This window comes from Pecten maximus, chromosome 1 (genome assembly GCF_902652985.1).
Source record: "Pecten maximus chromosome 1, xPecMax1.1, whole genome shotgun sequence".
Taxonomy (NCBI): domain Eukaryota; kingdom Metazoa; phylum Mollusca; class Bivalvia; order Pectinida; family Pectinidae; genus Pecten; species Pecten maximus.
This window is the reverse complement of record NC_047015.1, coordinates 54,178,786-54,205,230: the sequence shown is the minus strand read 5'-3', so window position 1 is coordinate 54,205,230 and position 26,445 is coordinate 54,178,786. Positions and strand designations below refer to the sequence as shown.

Sequence of the window (26,445 nt, the reverse complement as noted above, 5' to 3'; positions counted from 1 at the left end):
AAGAGGCTCAGAGGGTCTGTATCGCTCACATGGTTGAACATACAAACAGATCTTGGAAAAAACTCAGATCTTTTACTTCAAAATTAATTACAATGATACATAAAATGTGTTGAAAATTTTCCATGAGAAAAAAATTCTCCGTTTTCAATCCATCTATGAAGATTACAAGCGTACAGGACAATAACTGATGCCTGTATTATTTCAAGAGGACTGATATTGGCAATGGCAGTTGTTCAATCCTTTGGTACCATTATGTCTCGTAAAATGAAATTGATCAAAATGAATTACAGTCAAACTTCGATGTTCCAAGTTCAAGGGACTAACAGAAAAACTTCAAAACAGCAGGGCTTCAAATTATTCATGGTTGACAATAGATGGATGTTTTCTTGATAATGACCATAGCTGTTAATGTTACATTTCCTCGGTGTCTTCCTGTAGATCATCGCCTGTCAGGCTCACATCGAAACGTTTAGTTAATTTACCCCAAACCCATAAAAATACTTTTCATCAATTATACCTAAGCTTTTTTTAATCAAACAAACTATGTATCTGTTACAAAACACTTATATCACATTTAACAGATAAAGCAAAAGTACAATGCACACTTACGTTAACGTTTTTCTGCTAAAGACACGTGTGTTTGTGTTATGTGCATATAAAATACAGAATGCCGATCAGTTGGAGAATGTATGATTGAATGACAAATAACCGATTCACATGGATATTTATGTATAAGTTTGAAATGTGACACTTTGAATATGAGTGAAGACAACGCTAATTGTTTTTGTTTAAAATTGATCTGCTTGTTTTACTGTTCCTGAAATTCAATCACCAACCGCTGATTTCAATGGCGGCGGAGATCATCTGAAAGAGGACTACCGGTATGGTTTACCGGAGTGATTAAATGCCATGGCTTCTAAATACACTATTTATCTATCAGTTTAGTCTGACTATTAATTAACCCCATGATCGGAAGTGACAACGCACGCTATCGTTATCCCTATTGTCAGTCATGGCATTTGTGGGAGGGGTGTGAAATCTTGCCGCGAGGGTCACGACAAACACCTGTCCAGTGGTCAGTACAGGTAAATTTTTTGTTCGAATCATGAGATGTCAGTTACCTATAATATCCTAGCTAACGGGCCATAAAAAAAGTTTGATACAATGAAAACTTCGATTTATAAAAAATCAAATCATACATTGGTTCATTAATAGCGTTATATGGTGAGGAAATTCAAGACCAAGCAAAAATGTTAAAACAGCGAGAAATTTGAATCAACGAAGTTCGAATCATCGAGGTTTGACTGTAGGTTTTTTAGCTTCATTCAGATCACATGTTTCTATGGCTTCGGGGTAAGGTAGATGGGTACAACATTAGCCAGGTCAACGAAATCTGGACGTTTGTACACGTTCTGGTTCTTGAGGTTGGTCATTTTGAGAACCCAGGCCTCTGTAGACGGGAGCTGATTTGGAGAGATGCTTGGGAAGGCGATGTCGATGGTTCCGTTGACCGACTTGATATACTTAAGTTCTTTTCCTGGGACACCGAGCATCTCGATGACCGTGCTGGTCTGGGTGACTGGGGCCAACAGCTGGAGGGTGTTATTGGTGGGCCAGGAAAGGACGATGGCGTATACAGCAGTTATGTTCACCGTCTTTTTCATAGTGTACCTAAGGAAAACGGAAAAGATTATTAACTACAACCTGTACGTGTCATTGAAAAACAATACTAATAGAATCATTCACCCCCTTGGGGGTTAGACAAGGATTTCTTCCATACTTCACAGGGTTATCCGGCGGTTGCTAGGGAAAAGATTAATCTATCTTACACAGGGTGGGTAAAGACAGCCGACACACGCTTTATGATGCTGCTCACAATAACGTAATGTCATCATTTTACATTGAGTAACCAAGTCGTAAATGATGATGTCATAAATTTTGAAGCACATTTCAAGGAGCATTGAAGATGGAGTGATGAAAAACATTCTTAAAACCATACGTTTGGTCGCAAGTATGTGAGAAAATAATTAATCATGTGTCTGTTCCGCGAATAACAATAATATCTTAAACCTCGTGTAAGAGTTTGGCTGGCGAGCACTCGTTAAGCCTCGTGCTGACTGGCCAAACTCTTACACTTGGGTTGAGATATCCCTGTCCACGGAACAGACCCATGATAGATTCTATTAATCTCCATCCAAGGGAGAAGATTCTTAAGTTGCAAAACATGAGGCTTTCTGAGTGATTATTTTCTCTTATGTTTACCCTCTTATGTATCTAATTTGGATGTTACATCTATGCAAGGAAATGTTGACGTGGCATGATTGAAATTGTCAACAAGACGTAAAATGAAGACTTGACAAGTAGTGCAGGACAAGCCAAGACAGATATAAGTGTTGAAGGAATGAAAAGCAATCCAATCCTATTGTGCCCCGCCTCCTTGTTCTTGCTATGGAACTAATCAGGTCAGTCTACGATTGGAAAGAGTAAGTCTATCTAGACTGGGCCAGAAAATGTAGGTCTATCTGGGCCAGAAAATGTAGGTCTATCTGGGCCAGAAAATGGAAGGTTAGTCTAAGATTGGAAAGAGTAAGTCGATCTAGACTGGGCCAGAAAATGTAGGTCTATCTGGGCCAGAAAATGTAGGTCTATCTGGGCCAGAAAATGTAGGTCTATCTGGGCCAGAAAATGTAGGTCTATCTGGGCCAGAAAATGTAGGTCTATCTGGGCCAGAAAAGGTAGGTCTATCTGGGCCAGAAAATGGAAGGTCAGTCTATGATTGGAAAGAGTAAGTCTATCTAGACTGGACCAGAAAATGGAAGGTTAGTCTAAGATTGGAAAGAGTAAGTCAATCTGGACCAGAAAAAGGTACGATACAAGTAGAGGAAATGTCTGTCTGGGCCAGGTAAAGGTAGGTCAGTCTAAGATTGGGAAGAGTAAGTCTGTCTGGGCCAGAAAATGGAAGGTTAGTCTAAGATACAAGTAGAAGAAATGTCTGTATGGGCCAGAAAAAGGTTCCATAGGTCAGTCTAAGATTGGGAAGAGTAAGTCTGAATGGGCCAAGAAAAGGAAGGTTAGACTAAAATAGACTGACATGATGTGAATGAATTGATGATGTGACGTCGTATAATTGCATGGTGCCAATTTTTGTGAGAGTCTGACTGCAGTTCTATGCCAACATTCTTAAATCAAATAAAATATACTGATTTGTCAGCAAAGATTGCTAGTTTGGGATTTCCATAACTTCTTTTGAAAAATTTTTACGTTGCAAATAACATAATTTCACTACAGGTAAGTGATCACTGGAGACTTTACCTGTGAACCAATTTGGCGTCTGTCAGACGTTGTCACAGTTATGTGACTTTTTTAATTAATCCCTAGGGGTCAATTAGTGTCACTGACCACAGCTTTCATACTCTTTGTTGAGTCTGTATATTGGACAACACATAAGACTTATATACAGCACTAGATTTTGTCAAAAGTGCCGGTTTTGCATCCATGTTGGCGCATTTGTCGTAGAATTTTTCCGCTGATTGATTATGTAAAAACACCATTGATGATTGGAATTGATATCCTTTTTTCTGTTGTTAATCGATTCTCACTGATCAACAGTATCACACTAGTGTAAAAGGATGCTAAACATCACTGTGTATAATTGGTTGTCATGACAACCAAGCTAAAACCAAAAGCTTTGATTGGTTAAAATTCAATTATTGGTCGATTTTCACTAAATTTGGTGTACAGTTCTAACAGGGATACCAAACATCACTGTATAGGCTTTGTTGCCATGACAACCATGCTGAAGCAAATGACAACCTCTTATTGGTTAAAATTTATATATTGCCCTATTTCAGCTAAATTTTATATGTAGGTGAATAAGCTACAGGTATTCAAATAAATATTGGCCTCCGATTGGTTGAAATTTAGATATTGTTGGAAAAGGGTGGATTTCATTAAAGTTTGCAAAAGAATGGTTTGTGTGCTTGTACAGTGTTTTAATTTTCTATTTGACACTTATCTATGGGGTTATTAGATATCTTCAGGATGACAGTTTTAGTTGCCTGTGTTAAGTTGTATACTCATGGCATTTGAAAACAAGATATTCTACATTTTTTATACTTTCTTTATTAAAATTCTTTAAATTAACATTATTATAGTGAAATATATTATCATATAACAATTACTTTCAATTTTCTTTTGGTTAAAGTAAACATCAAAATAATCTTTATGTTCCACTTGCTAATATCTTTTATTTGTTGATGCATAATTATGTTGTGGGGATCTCGACTGCTTCAAAAATATAAACCAGAAACAAAGTCAAGATTCGACATAACTGTATTCAAAGAAACTAGAGTCACTTGGGAGGGGTAAAGACCCCAGGGCCTATTTTTACATCAGGATTGTGTTTATCTCTTAAGCTTGATGCCCAGGCTAATATGATTATGGGGTCGGGATCTGAATGGCTTCAAAGATACCATGGTATGGCATAATTAAGCTCACCTGATCCAAAAACAGCCTTTGCACTATGTTTATTATATAAAGAATATTTCAGACTCACCAGACGCCAAGCGTAGCATTATCCTGTTGTGTGTGCCAGGGTTTAGATTTATAGATGGCTTCTCCATTTATCTTCATCCAGGCTCCAAAGCCTCTAAGCCTTTCTTCGAATATAGGGATGATTCGGCCGTCAGCATTTGGACCCACATTCATCAGTAAGTTTCCTCCACAGCTTATCAGGATTAATGGTCAAAGTTCAAAGGTCAAAACATGTATATCAGAACAATTTTTATACAATGGTTTTGGTTAGGTTAATAAGAAAGCAATATATAACTAAGATTATATTTCAAAATGAGAGTAACACAGAGTGGATCAACCACATGCTATAAAGTGTTATTATATAATCTCATGCATTGAAATAAGATTCACATTTCCTTATAAATTGTAGCTATCACCATTCAATACAAAATCAAGCGTTTAATTTTCGAACAGTTAAGATTATAAGAATAATAATTGCAAACAATTTTATGAGTTGATTATAAAGTCTACAAAATTTCTAAGAAATTGGTTGAAAATTGTAGGATGAGATATTAACAAAAGTTCATGACAAATGACCAGACAACACCGTATCATGATACTCCCATCAAATTTGGCAGCCATAAAAAAAAGATCTTTCAATTTGAATTTACTGAAAGGACAATGCATTATGTACATTAAAAAGTTTACATCATTTACAATTGCTTTTGTTTGACAACTGTTTTTAAGTTAAATTAACTCCAATATAATTAAGCTCATAACTGATTTATCTCGCAAATAAAAAGGAGCAAGTGGTATTTAAGGACTTATGTCAAGTTGAAAACAGAAAAATACTTACCTAACAGTTTCCGCCAAGAAAGTCAGGATTTCATGCAGAGAAAGGATGTCACCTGATACAATATCGCGACGATGTGTCCAAGCGTTTCTATCTATGGTCATTGCATTTTCCCACTTGTGAGGCAAAACCTTTCCTATTGATTTAAAACAATGAAGAAGTTAGTAATAATATTTACAATGACAGTCCAATAGAAAGAAATGAACAGTGAATATGGTATCTATATTCTATTAATACAGTCAAACTTCGATGTTTCGAAGTTCAAGGGACTAACAGAAAAACTTCGAAACAGCGGGACTTCGAATTATTCATGGTTGACAATAGATCGATGTTTTCTTGATTTTGACCAAAGCTGTTAATGTTACATTTCCTCGGTGTCTTTGTGTTGATCGTCGCCTGTCAGGCTCAGATCGAAAAGTTTAGTTGATTTACCCCAAACACATAAAAATACTTTTCATCAATTATACCTAAGCATTTTTTAATCAAACAAACTATGTATCTGTTACAAATCACTTATACCCGTCTAATAGATCAAACAAAAGTACAATGCACACTTACGTTAACATTTTTCTGCTAAAGACACATGTGTTTACGTTATGTGCATATAAAATACGGAATGCTGATCAGTTGGAGAATGCATGATTGAATGACAAATAATCGATTTACGTGGATATTTGTGTATAAGTTTGAAACACGACACTTTGAATACAAGAGGCCCAATGGGCCTGTATCGCTAACCTGGCTCTACAGCAACTTTGAAGTTGATTGAGGTCATTTCTAAATATACTATATTGATTACCTCTTTATTCAAATATCATTTTAAGCTAGTTTTATTCACATTAAAAATTTTCTAGTCCTTCATTCCAGCATTCTATTGGCCTAATATCAGGTCTTGGAGGCTCTTGGCTATCGCAAAATTATTGTTTACAGATTTAAGCCGATTTCACCCCTGTGACCTTGAATGTAGGTCAAGGTCATTTATTTGAACAAAATTGGTAGCCCTTCACCCCAGCATGCTACAGGCCCAATATCAAGTCCCTGGGCCTCTTGGTTATTGAGAAGAAGTCGTTTGAAGATTATAGCCTATTTGACCCATGTGACCTTGAATAAAGGTCAAGGTCATTTATTTGAACAAACTTTGTAGCCCTTCACCCCAGCATGCTACAGGCCCAATATCAAGTCCCTGGGCCTCTTGGTTATTGAGAAGAAGTCGTTTGAAGATTATAGCCTATTTGACCCATGTGACCTTAAATGAAGGCCAAGGTCATTTATTTGAACAAACTTTGTAGCCCTTCACCCCAGCATGCTACATGCCCAATATCAAGTCCCTGGGCCTTTTGGTTATTGAGAAGAAGTTGTTTGAATGAAAAAGTTGACGGCGGACGGACGGGCAGGTGAGCTAATAAGTGAAGACATCGCTAATTGTTTTTGTTTAAAATTGATCTGCTTGTTTTACTGTTCCGTAAAATTTACCCACAAACCGCTCATTTCAATGGCGGCGGAGATCATCAAAGACCACTACCGGTGCAGCATGGTATTTTGAATCATGGTGAAATGACCCGGGGGTCAAAATACCATTATGGTGAAATGACCCCGGGGTCAAAATACCATTATGGTAAAATGACCCCCCTCATGGTGAAGTGACCCCCCCTTTCCCCGCTCATTCCCTTCCACTACTTTTACAATACTTTGATATATCTTTTTTACCAAAATTTTATAACAAGTTTACTTCACAAAAAATATAGTATTTACAATCTTAGATTTTGGTAGATCATTGCAAAAGCTGGGGCAGGTTTGGGTCACTTTACCATGACCGTAATGAAATACTTTTTTAAAAAACCTCAATTCCTTAAACTATACATTAAAACAAAACTAAATTGGTCTAAGATAAGTTTTTGATGTGATCATGTAAGGGGGAGGGAGGGGGGGTCACTTTACCATGGCCATTTTTGTGATTGCCTTTTTTTCACAAAAATATTTTTTTAAAAATTCAATTCCTTAAACTATCTATCATAACAAAACAAGATTTGTCTAAGAGAAGTTTTTGATGTGATCATGTATGTGTGATATGGTAGTGTAATAAGTAAAATTGATCAATATATATTAATCAATTTTACTTACTACGCTACTATATCCATAATGAAATAAAATATTTTACCCTTTTTTCTTAATAAACCTTAATTCCTTAATCTATACATTATAACAAATCTAAATTGGCCTGAGATAATTGATATTGATGTGAGTTATATAAGGAAGGGGGGTCGCTTTCCCCCACTCCTCACAGGACTCACACTAACATCACTTGTTGTTATAATGTTAACATCCAAACATTTTGTAGATGCTTTATGTTCTCACATATAGATTGATTAATTAATTGAAATAGATTAATGAAAACTTTGGTTAAATAAGTATTATTCTATACATCAGATCATGAAGTATCAACAGCATTGTATTGGGGTAGATCATTTCAAGTTGTGGCAGGTCTATACATTAACAGCAACATTATTTGGATGGCTATGGTAAAGTGACCCCCTCCCCCTCCATCAAGAAATAGTTTTTTGCCAAATCTTTCAGTAGTTTACTTCAATTGATTAACTGAATTAATTTTTAATTTAGAACATAAAAATCAACACAATATAAAATATTGTTAACTTTGTAGGTGTGTGTGGAGGGGGGGGGGGGGGGGGGGGGAGGTCACTTTACCATGGCCATTGTAAAGTGACCCCCCCCCCCCCCCCCCCCCCCCCCCAGCATAAATGACTCATCAAAATCAGACCAATTTTGTTGTTGTTGAAATTTATAGAATTTATATTGATGTATACTGATAAAGGTTTTGTGAAAATAAGTCCCTTACCATTACCAAAATTAATGATAAAAAAGTTTTATTTCTCCATTGATGTTCTCCATCAACTATTCACCTATATTTCACTCTATAGTCAACCTACCCATCGAAATTTGTACTTTTTATAATAATACAATATTGTTTTAATGAAAATATGTTAAATGATATATGAAAATCATGTTTTTAGTGACTCTAATATGGGGGGATCACTTTACCATGGGGGGGGGAGGGGGGGGGGGGGGTCATTTTACCATACTACACCGGTATGGTATACCGGAGTGATTAAATGTCATGGCTTCTAAATACGTCATTTATTTATCAATTTAGTCTGATTGTTAATTAACCCCATGATCGGAAGTGACAACGCACGCTATCGTTATCCCTATTGTCAGTCAGGGCATTTGTGGGAGGGGTGTGAAATCCTGCCGCAGGGGTTACGACAAACTCCTGTCAAGTGGTCAGTACAGGTTTAATTTTTTGTTCGAATCATGAGATGTCAATTACCCATAAAATCACAGCTAACGGGCCATGAAAAAAGTTTGATACATCGAAAACTTTGATTTGTAAAAATTTGAATCATACATAGGTCCGTTAGTAGCGTTATTTAGTGATGAAATTCGGGACCAAGCAAAAAGTTCCATACAGCGAGAAATTCGATTCAACGAAGTTCGAATCATTGAGGTTTGACTGTATATGAGAATATGGTAAATAACTTCACTCAAAGTAGAAGGTGAACATATTATTGCAGCAAAATAAAATAGCATTTTTAGGAGATGGGAGAAATGTGTGGGAGGAAATGTGTTGTAGGGGGTATCTTGTGTGGTAGGGTATCGTGTGGGGTAGGGGGGGTATCATGTGGGGTAGGGGGTATCTTGTGTGGTAGAGTATCGTGTGTGGTAGGGGGTATCGTGTGTGGTTGGGTATCGTATGTGGTAGGGTATCGTGTGTGGTAGGGTATCGTGTGTGGTAGAGTATCGTGTGTGGTAGGGGGTATCGTGTGGGGTAGGGGGGGTATCGTGTGGGGTAGGGGGTATCGTGTGGGGTAGGGGTATCGTGTGGGGTAGGGGTATCGTGTGGGGTAGGGGTATCGTGTGTGGTAGGGTATCGTGTGTGGTAGGGTATCGAGTGTGGTAGGGGGGTATCGTGTGGGGTAGGGGTATCGTGTATGGTAGGGTATTGAGTGTGGTAGTGGGTATCGTGTGTGGTAGGGGGGTATCGTATGGGGTAGGGGGTATCGAGTGCGGTAGGGGGGTATCGTGTGGGGTAGGGGGTATCGAGTGCGGTAGGGGGTATCGTGTGTGGTAGGGGGTATCGAGTGTGGTAGGGGGTATCGAGTGTGGTAGGGGGTATCGAGTGTGGTAGGGGGTATCGTGTGTGGTAGGGGGGTATCGTATGGGGTAGGGGGTATCGTGTCGGGTAGGGGGTATCGTGTGTGGTTGGGTATCGTGTGTGGTAGGGGGTATCGTGTGTGGTTGGGTATCGTATGTGGTAGGGTATCGTGTGTGGTAGGGTATCGTGTGTGGTACATATATGTAGAGTATCGTGTGTGGTAGGGGGTATCGTGTGGGGTAGGGGGGTATCGTGTGGGGTAGGGGGGTATCGTGTGGGGTAGGGGGTATCGTGTGTGGTTGGGTATCGTATGTGGTAGGGTATCGTGTGTGATAGGGTATCGTGTGTGGTAGGGGGTATCGTGTGGGGTAGGGGGTATCGTGTGGGGTAGGGGTATCGTGTGTGGTAGGGGGTATCGTGTGTGGTAGGGTATCTTGTTGGGTAAGGGGTATCGTGTGGTAGTGGGTATCGTGTGTGGTAGGGGGTATTGTGTGTGGTAGAGTATCGTGTGGGGTATGGGGTATCGTGTGTGGTAGAGTATCGTGTGGGGTAGGGGGTATCGTGTGTGGTAGAGTATCGTGTGTGGTAGGGGGTATCGTGTGTGGTTGGGTATCGTATGTGGTAGGGTATCGTGTGTGGTAGGGTATCATGTGTGGTACATATATGTAGAGTATCGTGTGGGGTAGGGGGGTATCGTGTGGGGTAGGGGGTATCGTGTGTGGTTGGGTATCGTGTGTGGTAGAGTATCGTGTGTGGTAGGGGGTATCGTGTGGGGTAGGGTTTCGTGTGTGGTAGGGGGTATAGTGTGGAGTAGGGGTATCTTGTGTGGTAGAGTATCTTGTGTGGTAGGGTATCGTGTATCATTGGGAAGGGACATTTGAGTGCAGATATCACATGTTTAAGGAAGGAGGTAGGGGGTATTGTGTGGCGTAGGGTATTGTGTGTGGTAGGGGGGTATTGTGTGTGGTAGTGGGTATCATGTGTGGTAGGGGGGTATTGTGTGTGGTAGTGGGTATCGTGTGTGGTAGGGGGTATTGTGTGTGGTAGTGGGTATCGTGTGTGGTAGGGGGCTATCGTGTGTGGTAGGGGGGTATCATGTGTGGTAGGGTATCGTGTGTGGTAGGGGGTATCATGTGTGGTAGGGGGTATCGTGTGTGGTAGGGGGGCATACATGTCAACCTCTGAAACCTCCAATGAGGGAGATCTCCCTCATTCCACATCTAAAATCAGGGTGATGTCCTCATGGGCATGCGCAGATGTAAATTACCTCGGGCTACATTTTGATATTTAAATTTGACAACAATGGTTAATTGTAAAGAATAACGATAATAAAAAAAAAAATAGAAGAAAAAAAAATAATTAAAAAAAAAAATGTTTTCAGAAATTTCATAGAAAGGAACTGTATTTAGTGAATTATATTATTAATGATGTAGTCACTTGAAATTTGCAACCAGTATACAAAGCAACTACTTATCTCCTAATTTTTTTTTTTTTTTCCATTATTTTGTTCTGAAATATTTCTAAATGTATCAAATTATCTCCCTTCCTTTCTCAAATAATAATTACACAGTAATTTATTTCTTTTTGTTTTACTAGTAGTTCTATTATGACATAAAACAAACTTCTTAAAAAGTCTTTTTATTTTTTTCTGACCCAAATTGAAATCCGGATTTTTGTGGCAGTTTATGACTTTATATTAGTATTGACCAATTAAAGATGGCGGCAGTACAAACGCTGGTATTATTAGCTTTCATGTGAGTAAATCTTGTTGGCAGATATTATCAGTGTTTGTTCTTGAAGTGATGTATCCTGGTTGTAATCACAAAATTAACTGACCATGTCAAATGAAGCCAAATACAGTTGTAATGTATACACCGGTCGGCACGCATGCATGATGACGGATGAGTGGTGACCGACTCCCCTCTCCCACCAAGCCCTAGGCCAGGGCAGCTACACAGGTGGTGGGGTTGTTTTGATTACATAATCAGTTTAGGGTCGAAGTGTCTGAGATTTCCGGGGTTTTATGAGGGATGACTGCTCAAATCCGGGAGAAATTTGTACCAAATCGGGATTTAGGGGAAATTTAATTGATTTTCCGGGCACTTCCAGCGTAATCCGGGAAGGTTGACACCTATGGGGGGGGTATTGTGTGTGGTAGTGGGTATCGTGTGTGGTAGTGGGTATCGTGTGTGGTAGTGGGTATCGTGTGTGGTAGTGGGTATCGTGTGTGGTAGTGGGTATCGTGTGTGGTAGGGGGTATCGTGTGTGGCAGAGGGTATCGTGTGTAGTAGGGGGGGGGTATCGTGAGGGGTAGGGGGTATCGTGTGTGGTAGGGTATCGTATGTGGTAGGAAATCGTGTGGGGTAGGATGTATCATGTGTGGTAGGGGGTATAGTGTGTGGTAGGGGGTATAGTGTGTGGTAGGGGGTATTGTGTGTGGTAGAGTATCGTGTGGGGTAGGGGGTATCGTGTGTGGTAGAGTATCGTGTGGGGTAGGGGGTATCGTGTGTGGTAGAGTATCGTGTGTGGTAGGGGGTATCGTGTGTGGTTGGGTATCGTATGTGGTAGGGTATCGTGTGTGGTAGGGTATCATGTGTGGTACATATATGTAGAGTATCGTGTGGGGTAGGGGGGTATCGTGTGGGGTAGGGGGTATCGTGTGTGGTTGGGTATCGTGTGTGGTAGAGTATCGTGTGTGGTAGGGGGTATCGTGTGGGGTAGGGTATCGTGTGTGGTAGGGGGTATTGTGTGTGGTAGGGGGGTATCGTGTGTGGTAGGGGGTATTGTGTTTGGTAGGGGGGTATTGTGTTTGGTAGGGGGTATCGTGTGTGGTAGGGGGTATCGTGTGTGGTAGGGGGGTATCGTGTGTGGTAGGGGGGTATCGTGTGTGGTGGGGGGAATCGTGTGGGGTAGGGGGTTTGTGTGTGGTAGAGTATCGTGTGTGGTAGGGTATCATGTGGGGTAGGGGGTATCATGTGGGGTAGGGGATATCGTGTGTGGTAGGGTGTTTGTGTGTGGTAGAGTATCGTGTGTGGTAGGGGGTATCTTGTTGGGTAGGGGGTATTGTGTGTGGTAGGGGGTTTCGTGTGTGGTAGGGGGTATCATGTATGGTAGAGTACAGTGTGTGGTAGGGGTTATCGTGTGTGGTAGGGTATCTTGTTGGGTAAGGGGTATTGTGTGGCGTAGGGTATCATGTGTGGTAGGGTATCATGTGTGGTACGGGGTATCATGTGCGGTAGGGGGTATCGTGTGTGGTAGTGGGTATCGTGTGTGATAGTGGGTATCGTGTGTGGTAGGGGGTATCGTGGGTGGCAGAGGGTATCGTGTGTAGTAGGGGGGGTATCGTGAGGGGTAGGGGGTATCGTGTGTGGTAGGGTATCGTATGTGGTAGGAAATCGTGTGGGGTAGGATGTATCATGTGTGGTAGGGGGTATAGTGTGTGGTAGGGGGTATAGTGTGTGGTAGGGGGTATAGTGTGTGGTAGGGGGTATAGTGCGTGTTAGGGTTTCGTGTGTGGTAGGGGGTATAGTGTGTGGTAGGGTTTCGTGTGTGGTAGGGGGTATAGTGTGTGGTAGGGGGTATAGTGTGTGGTAGGGTTTCGTGTGTGGTAGGGGTATCGTGTGTGGTAGGGGGTAAAGTGTGGGGTAGGGGTATTTTGTGTGGCAGGGTATCGTGTGGGGTAGAGGTGTGTGAGATAATGTTTGTGGGGGATGGAGGAGGTGTGTGGGATGACGTTTGTGTAGGATGGAGGAGGTGTGTGGGATGACGTTTGTTGGGGGAGGAAGGAGGGTTGTGGGATGATGTTTGTGGGGGAGGAAGGAGGTGTGTGAGATGATGTTTGTGGGGGACGGAGGAGGTGTGTGAGATGATGTTTGTGGGGGAGGAAGGAGGTGTGTGGGATGATGTTTTTGGGGGAGGAAGGAGGTGTGTGAGATGACGTTTGTTGGGGGAGGAAGGAGGTGTGTGAGATGATGTTTGTGGGGGAGGAAGGAGGTGTGTGGGATGATGTTTGTGGGGAGGAAGGAGGTGTGTGAGATGATGTTTGTCGGGGGGGAGGAAGGAGGTGTGTGAGATGATGTTTGTGGGGGGAGGAAGGAGGTGTGTGAAATGATGTTTGTGGGGGAGGAAGGAGGTGGGTGAGATGATGTTTGTGGGGGAGGAAGGAGGTGTGTGGATGATGTTTGTGGGGGAGGAAGGAGGTGTGTGGGATGATGTTTGTGGGGGAGGAAGGAGGTGTGTGAGATGATGTTTGAGGGGGAGGAAGGAGGTGTGTGAAATGATGTTTGTGGGGGAAGGAGGAGGTGTGTGAGATGATGTTTATGGGGGAGGAAGGAGGTGTGTGAGATGATGTTTGTGGGGCAGGAAGGAGGTGTGTGGGATGATGTTTGTGGGGGAGGAAGGAGGTGTGTGAAATGATGTTTGTGGGGAGGAAGGAGGTGTGTGAGATGATGTTTGTGATGAGATGATGTTTGTGGGGGAGGAAGGAGGTGTGTGGAATGATGTTTGTGGGGGAGGAAGGAGGTGTGTCAGATGATGTTTGTGGGGGAGGAAGGAGGTGGTCAGATGATGTTTGTGGGGGAGGAAGGAGGTGTGTGAGATGATGTTTATGGGGAGGAAGGAGGTGTGTGAAATGATGTTTGTGGGGGAGGAAGGAGGTGTGTCAGATGATGTTTGTGGGGAGGAAGGAGGTGTGTGAGATGATGTTTATGGGGGAGGAAGGAGGTGTGTGAGATGATGTTTGTGGGGGAGGAAGGAGGTGTGTGAGATGATGTTTGTGGGGAGGAAGGAGGTGTGTGAGATGATGTTTATGGGGGAGGAAGGAGGTGTGTGAGATGATGTTTGTGGGGAGGAAGGAGGTGTGTGAGATGATGTTTGTGGGGCGGAGAGGTGATGGATGATGTTTGTGGGAGGAAGGGTGTGTGAGATGATGTTTGTGGGGAGGAAGGAGGTGTGTGAGATGATGTTTGTGGGGCAGGAAGGAGGTGTGTGGGATGATGTTTGTGGGGGAGGAAGGAGGGTGTGTGAGATGATGTTTGTGGGGGAGGAAGGAGGTGTGTGAGATAATGTTTGTGGGGCAGGAAGGAGGAGGTGTGTGAGATGATGTTTGTGGGGAGGAAGGAGGTGTGTGAGATGATGTTTGTGGGGAGGAAGGAGGTGTGTGAGATGATGTTTGTGGGGGGGGGGGGGGGGGAGGAAGGAGGTGTGTGGGATGATGTTTGTGGGGGAGGAAGGAGGTGTGTGGGATGATGTTTGTGGGGGAGGAAGGAGGTGTGTGAGATGATGTTTGTGGGGGAGGAAGGAGGTGTGTGAGATGATGTTTGTGGGGGAGGAAGGAGGTGTGTGAGATGATGTTTGTGGGGGAGGAAGGAGGTGTGTGGAATGATGTTTGTGGGGGAGGAAGGAGGTGTGTGGGATGATGTTTGTGGGGGAGGAAGGAGGTGTGTGAGATGATGTTTGTGGGGAGGAAGGAGGTGTGTGAGATGATGTTTGTGGGGGAGGAAGGAGGTGTGTGAGATGATGTTTGTGGGGAGGAAGGAGGTGTGTGGAATGATGTTTGTGGGGAGGAAGGAGGTGTGTGAGATGATGTTTGTGGGGGAGGAAGGAGGTGTGTGAGATGATGTTTGTGGGGGAGGAAGGAGGTGTGTGGAATGATGTTTGTGGGGAGGAAGAAGGTGTGTGAGATGATGTTTGTGGGGGAGGAAGGAGGTGTATGAGATGATGTTTGTGGGGGAGGAAGGAGGTGTGTGAGATGATGTTTGTGGGGTTTGGAGGTCGTGTGTGGGAGGAACAGAGAATGTATCTTTACCAGGATTGTACTTGTCTTTGCAGTTCCAGTAGCCGCCATGTTTACAGGCTAGTCCTGATCCCCATCTGTCATTGGTCACAATGTAATCTTTTACGGGGCTACAAAAAAAAACAAATACATTATTGCTATGAAACCAATCAAAATCTCCATCTGACAAAGTGAGCTATAAACATGAACAAGAGGCCCATGGGCCTAAACGGTCATCTGACAAACACTTACAGCAGGAACACACCCCTCAATCAAGCATCATTACCATAAATTGTCTATACGCAGCCAGTTATATTTCAGATCAAATTTGGTTTTTATCCATTTTGGCTTAAGGAGAAGTAGCATCTTAAAACAAAATTTCATCCAAGTTCCTATTTTTGGGCCATGCCCCCCTCTCCCCATGGGTCAGACCAGCCTCATTTATATCAATTAGGATTGCCCTTCCATAATGATTTTTCATACGAAATACAGTATGGTTGTAATGAATTAAGGCATTAAGGAGGAGTAGCATTTAAAAGCAATATTTAAACTAATTTTTTATTTTGGTGGCCCGTCCTTCTTTCCCCAGGGGTTAGACCCGGCTCATTGATATAAATCAAGATTGCTGTCTTCTTATGATGTTTCAAACCAAATTTGGATTGTAATCTATTAAGGCATTAAGAAAGAGTAGGGTTTTAAAGCAAAATTTTGGCTAAGTTCCCCTATTGGGGCCTTGCCCCTCTGTCCCAAGGGGGTACACCAGCCTAGTTTATATCAATTATGGTTGCCCTCCCCAATGATTTTTCACACTAAATTAGGTAGCAATCCGCTTTGGGGTTAAGGAGTAGCATTTTGAAAGTAAAAGTCTAACGGTGCACATCGGACGACAATGGACAGAGCACAATGACTATAGGTCATCCTGACCCTTTGGATCAGATGACCTGAAAATAAAACATATTTTAACTTTTAAAACTGAAGCCATACATGTATATACATTTGTATAATAAAATGTAAATCATATTCATCGCACTTATGGATAAAGGTCATTAAATAAATCCTCTACACCCTGAAATGTAGATTACTGTGGTATATCAACAAAATTTCCTCTGTCAATAAAAACAATTTGCTATTCTTGATAAATTTTCTCTGCAAGTTCTCAAATTACCTTTTCAAAATTAGCAATATGGAAAAAATTAAATTTTTTACCTTTCGTTGTACAACCAAGCTAAAAATTGGGTGGAATTCCAGTAAGTGTCTGGTGCCATCCAGTCTCCGTCGGACCACAGGATCTCAGGTTTGTAATTATTGATAAGTTCATAAAGCTCTGGCATGGTCTTAGTCTGCAGTAATAAAAACACCACCTTTAACTTGAAGATTTCTTTTAATGTTATAGTCAAACCAGAATGACCTCTCGCTTGACCTTTTCGTGGAATATTCAAAGTGGGTAGTTCCATTTGTACACAGGTGTGGTAACAAAACATATTGATTAGGAATACTACTGTGTCCAGCAGGGTGCTGTTTTGGACCATTCATTTTTGTTACAATTTTATATTGACAACACAGGGATTGTATGATTTATTTTTGATGCATGGTTTAATTTTACACATACTCAAATGTGATCAATTGTTCACAAGTTAACAGTTTTGTCGCTAAATATAGACCAGTATAAATACAAATTATGCAGCTGATGACAAGGTTTGTTACATTATAAACAACTAACAGATATATACATGTATATATACACAAAGCACCTATTTCCCCCAAATGACTATATATAGACTCGTCTGTAATCAATATGCTAATCAAAGTTCAACACGACAGGTCATTCTGGTCAGACTTTATATTTATTCAAAAAGTAAATCAATATGTATGCCTGGTAATAAGCCCATGCATTACAGTTCAGTAGATATGCCATGTACAGTTCATGCTATTTTGTTGCCTTCTTGAAATACTAATAACTGTTTTAAGCTACAGGTACCCTTGTTTTCAATTCCAAGAATATTCTTATGGATATTTTATTTTAAATGAATGCCAATCTGACTGTATGAAGCATAACTGCAGCAGAGCATCATAAAATCCAAATATCTTCTTAGCCTGCACAGATAGAAGGATGAATGGACAAACAGATAAGCCTACATGTCTTTCTCTATTTTGATACCCACTGCCAACTCCTTCAGGGAGAAAAACTTAAAGACATTACTCAACTTGTCCTTAATTACAATTTAAGTTCCGTCATCCTGAGTGTAAGATTTAAGCATTAGATTCTAGGGAGGGTATATTTGTGAACCATTTTTAGCTTACTTTTAAAAATAAAATCAAAATTACATAATTTATATAACCTGTCAATTATGATTAAGATTTTACTTATATTAATTGATTTGTTGTCGTTTGATACACAAATAAATCCTGTCGCTAGGTGGGAGAGGAGTAAGCTTACATAGAATCATCATTGCGTTTGATGGGTATGCTGACATGAAGGAGACAGAAATTGAAGAGTTTGATTGAACATGACTAAACAGAAAGGCAATAGCATAATATGAAGACCTTGAAAGGTCTTAGCATAAAAAGATGGGGGCTTATTTGAGGACAGCCTCACAGGGGCTAACAGGGGATAAATACGGTACACTAAAACATGTACAGGATACATCAGTATGTCATAATCCAAGGTTTCTATTACAAAATTAAATGTTACCATGACAAATTCCTGAGTACGGTAATGATTTTGTTGATCTTGCAGGAAGAGTGGATTGTAAAACTCAAAAAGGGAATGGTAAACCCCAAAGTGGAGGTCTTTCTTCTTCCTCACAGCAGCAGCGAGCTCTCCTATTGGAAAACAAAATGTATTGATGATAGCCTTCAACTTTAACTCACAAATATCAGGAGCGACTGAAATTTTTTTAAGTTGACATTGTATATATATATATATATATAATTTTAAAACAAAAAAAATTAACAACGTTCTCTTAGCGCTTTCTCTCCATCTTGGGAGTTCTTCAGAGAGATTCTAGTGCTTTCTCTCCAGAGGAACCTCTCTGAAGAACTCCCAAGATGTATAGCAATTAAATATACTTAATAATTAATGTAATACCATATTTTACCTAGTATAGGCATGCACACCCCATTCTATTTAAAGGAAATAGTACGGGTATATGATATTGAAGTCCATAGAAATACCGTATAGCCAGTTATTTTCTGGGTTAAAAAAATGTGAGATTCTCATTTAAAGTGAAATAATTTAATAATAACGAATCAAAATTTTATGACTCGGCTAAAGGGATATCTAATTTTCACAAATATTGCTCCAAATTTTTAACATTTCAATACATGATTCTGTCTCCAATGTCTTATAATTTCATAGATTATATTTTCGCTAATGAATTGATTGGTCCCAGCATCCTAATCATCATATCCGTGGAAATTAACCGGCTATGTATAGGGCACCTTGCTTTACTTCCTCCAAAGAATAAAAAAACTTTTGATGTTGATGCAGAGAAGCAAAATAAATACCGAGTTTCAAAGAAATTTTTCTTCCTTTTTTTGCCAACCCAGATTTTGAGTTTGTTTTAAATTTTGAAAGTGCATTTTGTGGTTATTAGGTCATATTTGATCATTTGATTTATTGTTTTTTTGGGTATTATTATACAATTGGTGCAAGATATATGCGAGTGAATTTTGGGAGGCTGCGGTAAGTTTGTGTTTGTCTCCTTGTGAAAACGCAGAACTGATACAGACTATATATAGTGCTACCTCACTGAAGCATGCTGCTGAAGACACCCAGCAGGACACCCCACCTGGTCACATTATTCTAACAACGGGAAAAGCAGGTGTAGCAATGTGCTGCATGTACTGTTTTTAAAGACTTTGATATGTCACGGCCAGGGGACAGAACTATATTCCATATTAATTATTGGAGATAAATAACTTGTTCAGTCAGAGCAGAAAACATACCTATACATTATAACTTAATTTTCGATAGTGATATCAACTGTATTATAGCGTAAATTCATCTTACCCAGTAAATCTCTCTTTGGCCCAATGTCACCAGCGTTCCAGTTCCAGGAATGGTTAGATGGCCACATTGTGAAACCTTCATGGTGTTTTGTTACAAGAACAACATACCTGCAAAGTTAACGAACCATACTAGACTATAGTACAAATTTACTTCATCTTTAAAGTTTGTTTTGGGTGTAAGAGTCTTCACAACACCCAAGTTTACTTGAGGAACTGATGCCTAGAAGTATAAGTATCAAAGACAGAAGGCACCGAAAAAAAAACAAAAAAATATATAAAGGCTTTAAGTGTTGTAATTGAGGCAGAAGATCCTAGTGTTGGGTAATTGGTTGAACACGCCAACCGATGATCGGTTGTAATCGGATGATCTTGGTAACCGATTATAGGATTATAATCGGTTGTTATTGATTAGTCTGTTTGAAATTAAAAATGCAAACAAAATTGAACCAGAGAAGGCAACTGGCACTTACTTATTCATTTGCTATTTATATCTATGGGACAAAGAATGTACAATGCCAGTAAAACATCCTATTGAAATTTAAAATTATCAAACGAGTGTTTATAAAACTTGACAAGTTTATTATGACTAGAAAATACACACATGATTGCAGCTTGTAAGTTAACACAATACAGTTGTACTAAGTTAGCACTTATTATCACTTAAGCCAAATTAATAAGGTTTTGTTTTGTTTTGATGTAACATACTGCGTGTATATACATGTAAATAAATATGTTTCAGTAATATCATGGTTCACTGAGTTATGAGTATCAACTAGACAACTACATTGCCTCAATGATTTTTCAATACTGAAGGGCTTAAAGATTAGAGCCAAAGATGCCCAACTCATACTGGTGAATAAAGAATATTGAATTTTAATTGAATAGTGTCTTAAGAAATATAATTAGTTAACAATGAGAATAAAAATTCTGATGGCATTATATGTATATAAACATAGGGACCCGATTGATCGATTATACAAAACATGATCGATGATCGTAATCGGTAGACAATAATCAACCGTTAATCGATCATTCCCGATCATCGACACATCACTAGAAGATCCATTTTGATTTCTGCAATAAATCCCTTACATACATATGCATTTAGAAGACATGTACAGAAAGTCTGTGATTCTGCACATGGAACCTCTTTAATTGGTATCCTGCATCACCATCCAGTGAATCAAAGTACTGAAAGTACTGTAGGAGGCGTTAGTCAGATGTAAAAGGAGATATTTGAAATAAAGCAAGAATACAAATTAAACTGATATCAACATGACTAAACATTTCCACTTAAGTGTGTCAAACCAACCGGACATAATGGTTTTCACAGTCCTGATGAATGTAATGGTTTAGACTGTTCCGATGTACATAATGGTTTTAACCATCTTAAAGTTTCAAACCTACTTCTAAAAGTAGTTAAACATTTCTTATTTCAATCAAACCTTTACTTAAGAAGTCAAACATTTTATGTTTTTTCAAATCAACTTCTACTTAGGTACATGTCATTAACATTCATACTTTAAACCATCTTTTATACTTAAGTAGTTCAAAATTTGCATTAATGTATTTAAAACAAACTTATATTTTATAGGCCTGGGTATTAGAAAGGTCGAAACAATATGATACGCATTTCGATAAGTTATAACAATACACGATATGTATTGAAAATACAGGGAGTGTCTGCTACTTTTTTTGTTGAAAGTGTGCAATGTCTTTCAATATCTTGTAAACAAAATTGTTTATTCCTTTCTATTTTGATCTTAGAATAATATCAAAATTAGCTTTTAAAAATTATTACACTTTTTTTTCAACAATTCTCATTTTTAAGGACAATTATTTCAAAATTAGATATCAATTCCATCTATTTTAATAGATCCAATGTCAATATTAACAATAAACTGTGATTTGTAATTTGTTGCTTTTTAATTTACCACCAAGATGTAGATAATAGCCTAGTAGCTATAGGTACTGTATATAAATATACAGCGTTTTACATGCAAAATATTGAAGAAAACTTTCATATTTGATATCAATTCAATATGATTGTATAAGTCCCTTGGGGTGGGGAAAGAACCCTGGGCCTATTTTTACATCAGGATTGTGTTCATCTCTTGGTGTCCAGCCATTGTGGAGTTGGGATCTGAATGGTTTCACAGATAAAACAAGAGGCCCAGAGGGCCTGTATCGCTCACCTGGTTTTATGAGATATGAAACAAGAATGATGCTTAAGTTTATTTGTCGCTGGTATTTCTATGTCAATATATCATAAGCATTTTATATGGGTACATGTACATTGGTTTATTGTTATTCTAAAAATGTCAATTTAGCGAAATTGACCTCTTTTGGTCCCATCCTTCAGCCCCTGGAGGTTAACCCTTACATTCGTACAATTTTGAATACCCACCCCATAACCATGCTACCATACAAATGTAGGTTTTATACCAAATTGTGAAATTAATCCATGAAATGAAATTGACTTTGGGTACAACCCCATAGGGATTGCTACCACACCAATGTGAGTTATATCCATAACTTAGTTTCAGAGAAACCAATTGACCCCTTTTGACCCTGCACCCCTGGGGGTCAACCCCACCATTTTTACAATTTTGAATCCCTACCCAAAAGGATGCTACCAGTCAAGTATGAGCTATATCGATTGCTTAGTTTCAGAGAAAAAGTTGTTTATGTCAATTAAGCCAAATTGACCCCTTTTGAACCAACAATTGAATTGCAATTTATTGATAATTTTTAATTTTGGCAAGAAAACATTCTTTAAAGGGCATGTCTGCATCATTTTTAATAATTTGCCCTTGAAACTTCGCACACACCTTCATAAGAGCCGGTTCTTTAAAATGTGAATGAAGGTCAAGGTCAGAGATAAACTCAATATTTGTAGCCAGTCACACATGTTACATGTATCTGTTTGCCAAATATCCAGCCTTCATGTGTATGTGCATGCAGTTTTGGGTCATTTTTTAATTTAGGTAGGAATTTCTTTTTAAAAGTGCCATATCTGCGTTATTTTGATTATTTGACCTTGATACATTGCACACACCTTTAAAACGGCTGATTCTTTAAAATGTGACCCAAATTAATAATTTTGAAAGAACTTTGAATTTTTTTCATCATTTGACCTCCATGACATTGAATGAAGGTCAAGGTCAAATATAAATATAACATTTGTAGCCAGCCATACGTTATCGATGCGCCAAACATCAAGCCTTCATGTATATGTGTATATAGATAAAAGAGCAGAAACCTTTATCCTGCAATTTTGGATTATTTTTTAATTTTGGCTGGAGAAAATAGCTTTATGATTCTTTTCCAAGTGCCATATCTTTCTGCTATATTTTTTATCTGATGACAATAAAATATGCACATTCTGTTTCAGTGGACTATGTTCTTTCATATGAAATGAAAAAAATAATCAATTTGAGATTTTTATTTTTGACATTTGAACCCATCACAAGTCGTTGGCCTTGACATTCTCTGACAATATGTCATTGAGAAAAGTTTGCCCTAACCACGTGCTAACCAATTTCCAATGAAAATGAAACAAATTATGCTAAAATATGTGTGATATGTTTCCTATATAAACTATAGTAAAATGTCCTCTACCCAGGGAGAATGCGACACATAGGGGGCCATGAAATTAACAATTTTGATAAAACAGCTTAAGAACCTTTTGTACACCATTCTGCGATATCTTGGTCTTAAGAAGAAGACCGACGCATGACGACAGATCAAATTATAATGGTGTATATTAAGAGCTGAATGTCACTCTGAACAAATTTTATTATATTATCAGGCAGTCAGCCTAAATGTATGTTTCATACTTACCATATTAGAAGTTTGATGTTTTGTACGATATATATATATATATACTTAATTTTTACACATACATTAAAGGAGTTAGCTACTTTCATCAATTAAGATGTTTTTTCTAGAGTTCACTAGGCCGGATGAAATATGATCATGAGCAATCCGTATGGTCAATATGAGATTTGAGAAAATGCCTCTCGTAGGTCAACCACTCATGATCACTCAACTTCTTTTTGTAGGAGTCAATATTATATGTGCGAGAATTAAACTCTCGCGATGTCTGTTGCACATAAGTACAAAGAAATACAATATCACTTAAGCCGAAAAAATTCCCTCTTAAGTAGCAATAACACATAATAGTCAAAAACCCTAATATATGTGATCAGTGATAAGAAACAGTACTTATAAGCATTTTTGGCAATTTATCCTGAAACAGCCTTCCATATTTGACATCCCACAGATTGTTGCTTGTATATATATATAGTTTTAAAGGTCAACATTGGAAAATACCTAAATGGTTATACATGAATTCATAATAAATAGAATTATTGACAAAAAAGTTTCATTTATTTTCACACTTTCTGGAGACCGATAAGGAGATTGATGATTATTTTAAGGGATTTGTTCGTGACATGAAAATCAAACATTTTTAATTAAATTTCAAAAGCAAATATAGATTTATTTTGAAAGTTATGAGGAATATTGATATTTGAAAAAGTCTTATATTATATGGATTTGATATATATATCGATTGCCAATAGATATACATGTATTTATCATTTTACATGAAAACAACAAAAAGTTACACATGAAAACAACAAAAAGTTGTACTAATAGGTTAAAATGCAATTGGTATACATTTTGTTAATCTACAATTACTTTGTATTGTTTAAATATTCTATGTAATACAAACATTTCACAGCTTGGTGCATACAAATGTATATATATATATATTACATGAAAACATTTGAAAAGGTTGAATTGTGAGCTAAATAATATATAGGGAAATATAACGAAAACGAAAGTGAGAGATTGTGACGTCACAACTCGTAGGTGATTGTAATATGGCAGGCGTAAACGCCTCCATAAAAAGGAATTATTCAGTTACAAAGAAGCCCATGGGACCTTATAAAGCTCACCTGAGATTTCAATTTTTTCTGTCAATTTGACATCTTGACCCCACCCATCAGCCCCTTGTGGGGTCAGTCGATCAGGCCAACATTTACATACCGTATTTGACCTAATAAGGGCGCAGGGCGCGGGTAATTGACAGTGGGGGCGCCCTTATTAAGATTAGTTATTCTGAAGTTTTATGAAACAGACTATACCTTATAGCAGAATACCCAAGGTTGTGGAAACAGTAAAATATTCAGTCATAAAAATATTTCAGATGAAGATATCTAATCATTATCATATATTAAGCTTAAACATCATTTGATAATTATCAATACAACACTATATGATCAACACTTACACCATGATATTATTGTAAGTGTCTCACAAACAAATGTTTTAGATAAGCCATCTCTGTATTCTATAGTTTCTGGTTATATATATAGATTCTATGCCAATCATAAACTAGAAATATAGGTTGTTTTATCTAATTAAAATAATTTCACATTGAAATATCTGTTTTTAATGTTTCTGTAACAAACCTAAACAAATATATCATGTCATTAGTTTATGCTTTTATCATTGATTACAAATTGGTTATATCTCAAATCTTTCTTGGCACAAGTGTACTTAAATGTACCCAGTTTTTTACGCATGAAAATTAAAGCACACATATTTGTTTAGGCATGATGTAACATATATATTGATGCAATGTAACGTTAGCCTTGTATAATGCCAAACAATATTCGCATACAAACTATGTATTTGTAAATCAAATGGGCCAGAAATGCCTGCATATTATAATTATTCATGCGTGAATTTATAGTGAGCCTTTCAATGAAGGGGAGGAAACTCGCATATACATTAGCGAGTTCCTGAAATACAGAATAAAATGCAAATCATATATACTTGGCCCCAGAATCTTCAAAGATGTCGGCCCAGTAGTCTGGGTCGTAGAGGGAAGCGTGGAAGTCTGGAGCAAAGTCTGCATATGTGAAGCTGGGTGGGTAGTTGTCTTCCATGAATTCCACATACGATTTCTCCCTGTTATGCCAATAATACCAGAACCAAGCTGACTTGTATGCGGGGACGGAGAAAACACCCCAATGCAGAAATATTCCCACTTTCGCTTCGTCAAACCACGGTGGCAGCGGTCTGGAATCTAGGGAAGCCCAGTTCGGTTCATACTTTACAGCAACAGAGGCTGTTACTGCAAAAAGTATACAGACCAAACCAACACAGCCTCCTGGGGACTCCATTTTGTTTATTGTCACGAGATGCACATCGACGTCTCATATGTGTTTGTTTAAGCTATGCCTTTTAAGCGTATTAACGATTTAGATTTGATATGCGGACAAACCGGCTCGTAAGTTTTTAACAGCGTGTTCCATTTAACGGAACGTTCCGGTTGTGCCAACTAGGAACGGGTTCGCTAAATGGTACATGACGTTCCAATCACGTTCTGCGCACGCGAAATCCAACATGGCGGACATAATAATGATTGCGTCAGCGTCCTATACGTTTTTGTCGTTTTTCAACGAGGACGATGACGATACTGTAGAAACAGCAGCGGCGGTTTGTAATATAAGAAACGAACGTACCCGAATTTCTTTTTATGTACTGACCATTGTCAAATATTATGATGAACAGGAGTTTCATTATCATTTCCGAATGACCAGGAGTTGTTTGAATTTCATTTTTTTTAAATTTCATTTTTTTTTTAATTTCATTTTTTTTTTATTTAGAGCAAGGGTACGTAATTTCGCACAGTACGTAAATTCGCACACCTGACATTTTTTTGCGTTTTTCCTCCAAGTGGTCGAGGGCTGTGTTTTTTTGTTTACATGTTGACTAATGCCAACCTTTAGTGGAACATTTGCCGTTTTAAGTACATATTTTCAGATTTAGTTCGTTTTGAAAACAAATTTTAACTGATACGACTCTCGTCCGATAAAATGGATACCGGATGATTAAATATTTTATTTAAAATAATCCCAATTGTTGATTGGCATGTGAATTTGCAAATATTTAAGGAAAATATCATTTAATCAGATTATAAACAAAACTTATTACAAATCCACCAAGTATAACTAATAACAGCGCTGACCTGCAGACACCCCGTCATTTTCACCGCCTTGTTTACATTACCTCCGTAGGGAGCGGTCATTATTTAAAGCAAAAATGGCG

General features: G+C 38.8%; 1 protein-coding gene across 1 annotated transcript; it reads right to left on the bottom strand.

The window, feature by feature from the left end:
- On the bottom strand, nt 1–25,536 carry LOC117338096 (alpha-L-fucosidase-like). The gene is made up of 8 exons (XM_033899296.1): nt 25,168–25,536; nt 19,322–19,428; nt 18,002–18,132; nt 16,516–16,649; nt 15,343–15,440; nt 5,369–5,501; nt 4,556–4,726; nt 1–1,671 (listed from the first exon to the last, which is right to left on the bottom strand). The coding sequence occupies exons 1-8, from the start codon at nt 25,515–25,517 to the stop codon at nt 1,341–1,343; spliced, it is 1,455 nt and encodes a 484-aa protein (XP_033755187.1). The 5' UTR covers nt 25,518–25,536; the 3' UTR covers nt 1–1,340.
- Nucleotides 25,537–26,445: the final 909 nt, after the last annotated feature.

Excerpts from the sequence above, each read along its gene's own strand:
- LOC117338096 (XM_033899296.1), bottom strand. The coding sequence starts at position 25,517 with ATGGAGTCCCCAGGAGGCTGTGTTGGTTTGGTCTGTATACTTTTTGCA. Across the intron at positions 15,441-16,515 it reads GCTTGGTTGTACAACGAAAG|CCCCGTAAAAGATTACATTG; the intron begins GTAAAAAATTTA and ends TTTTTTTTGTAG. Across the intron at positions 4,727-5,368 it reads TTCTTGGCGGAAACTGTTAG|CTGTGGAGGAAACTTACTGA; the intron begins GTAAGTATTTTT and ends AATCCTGATAAG.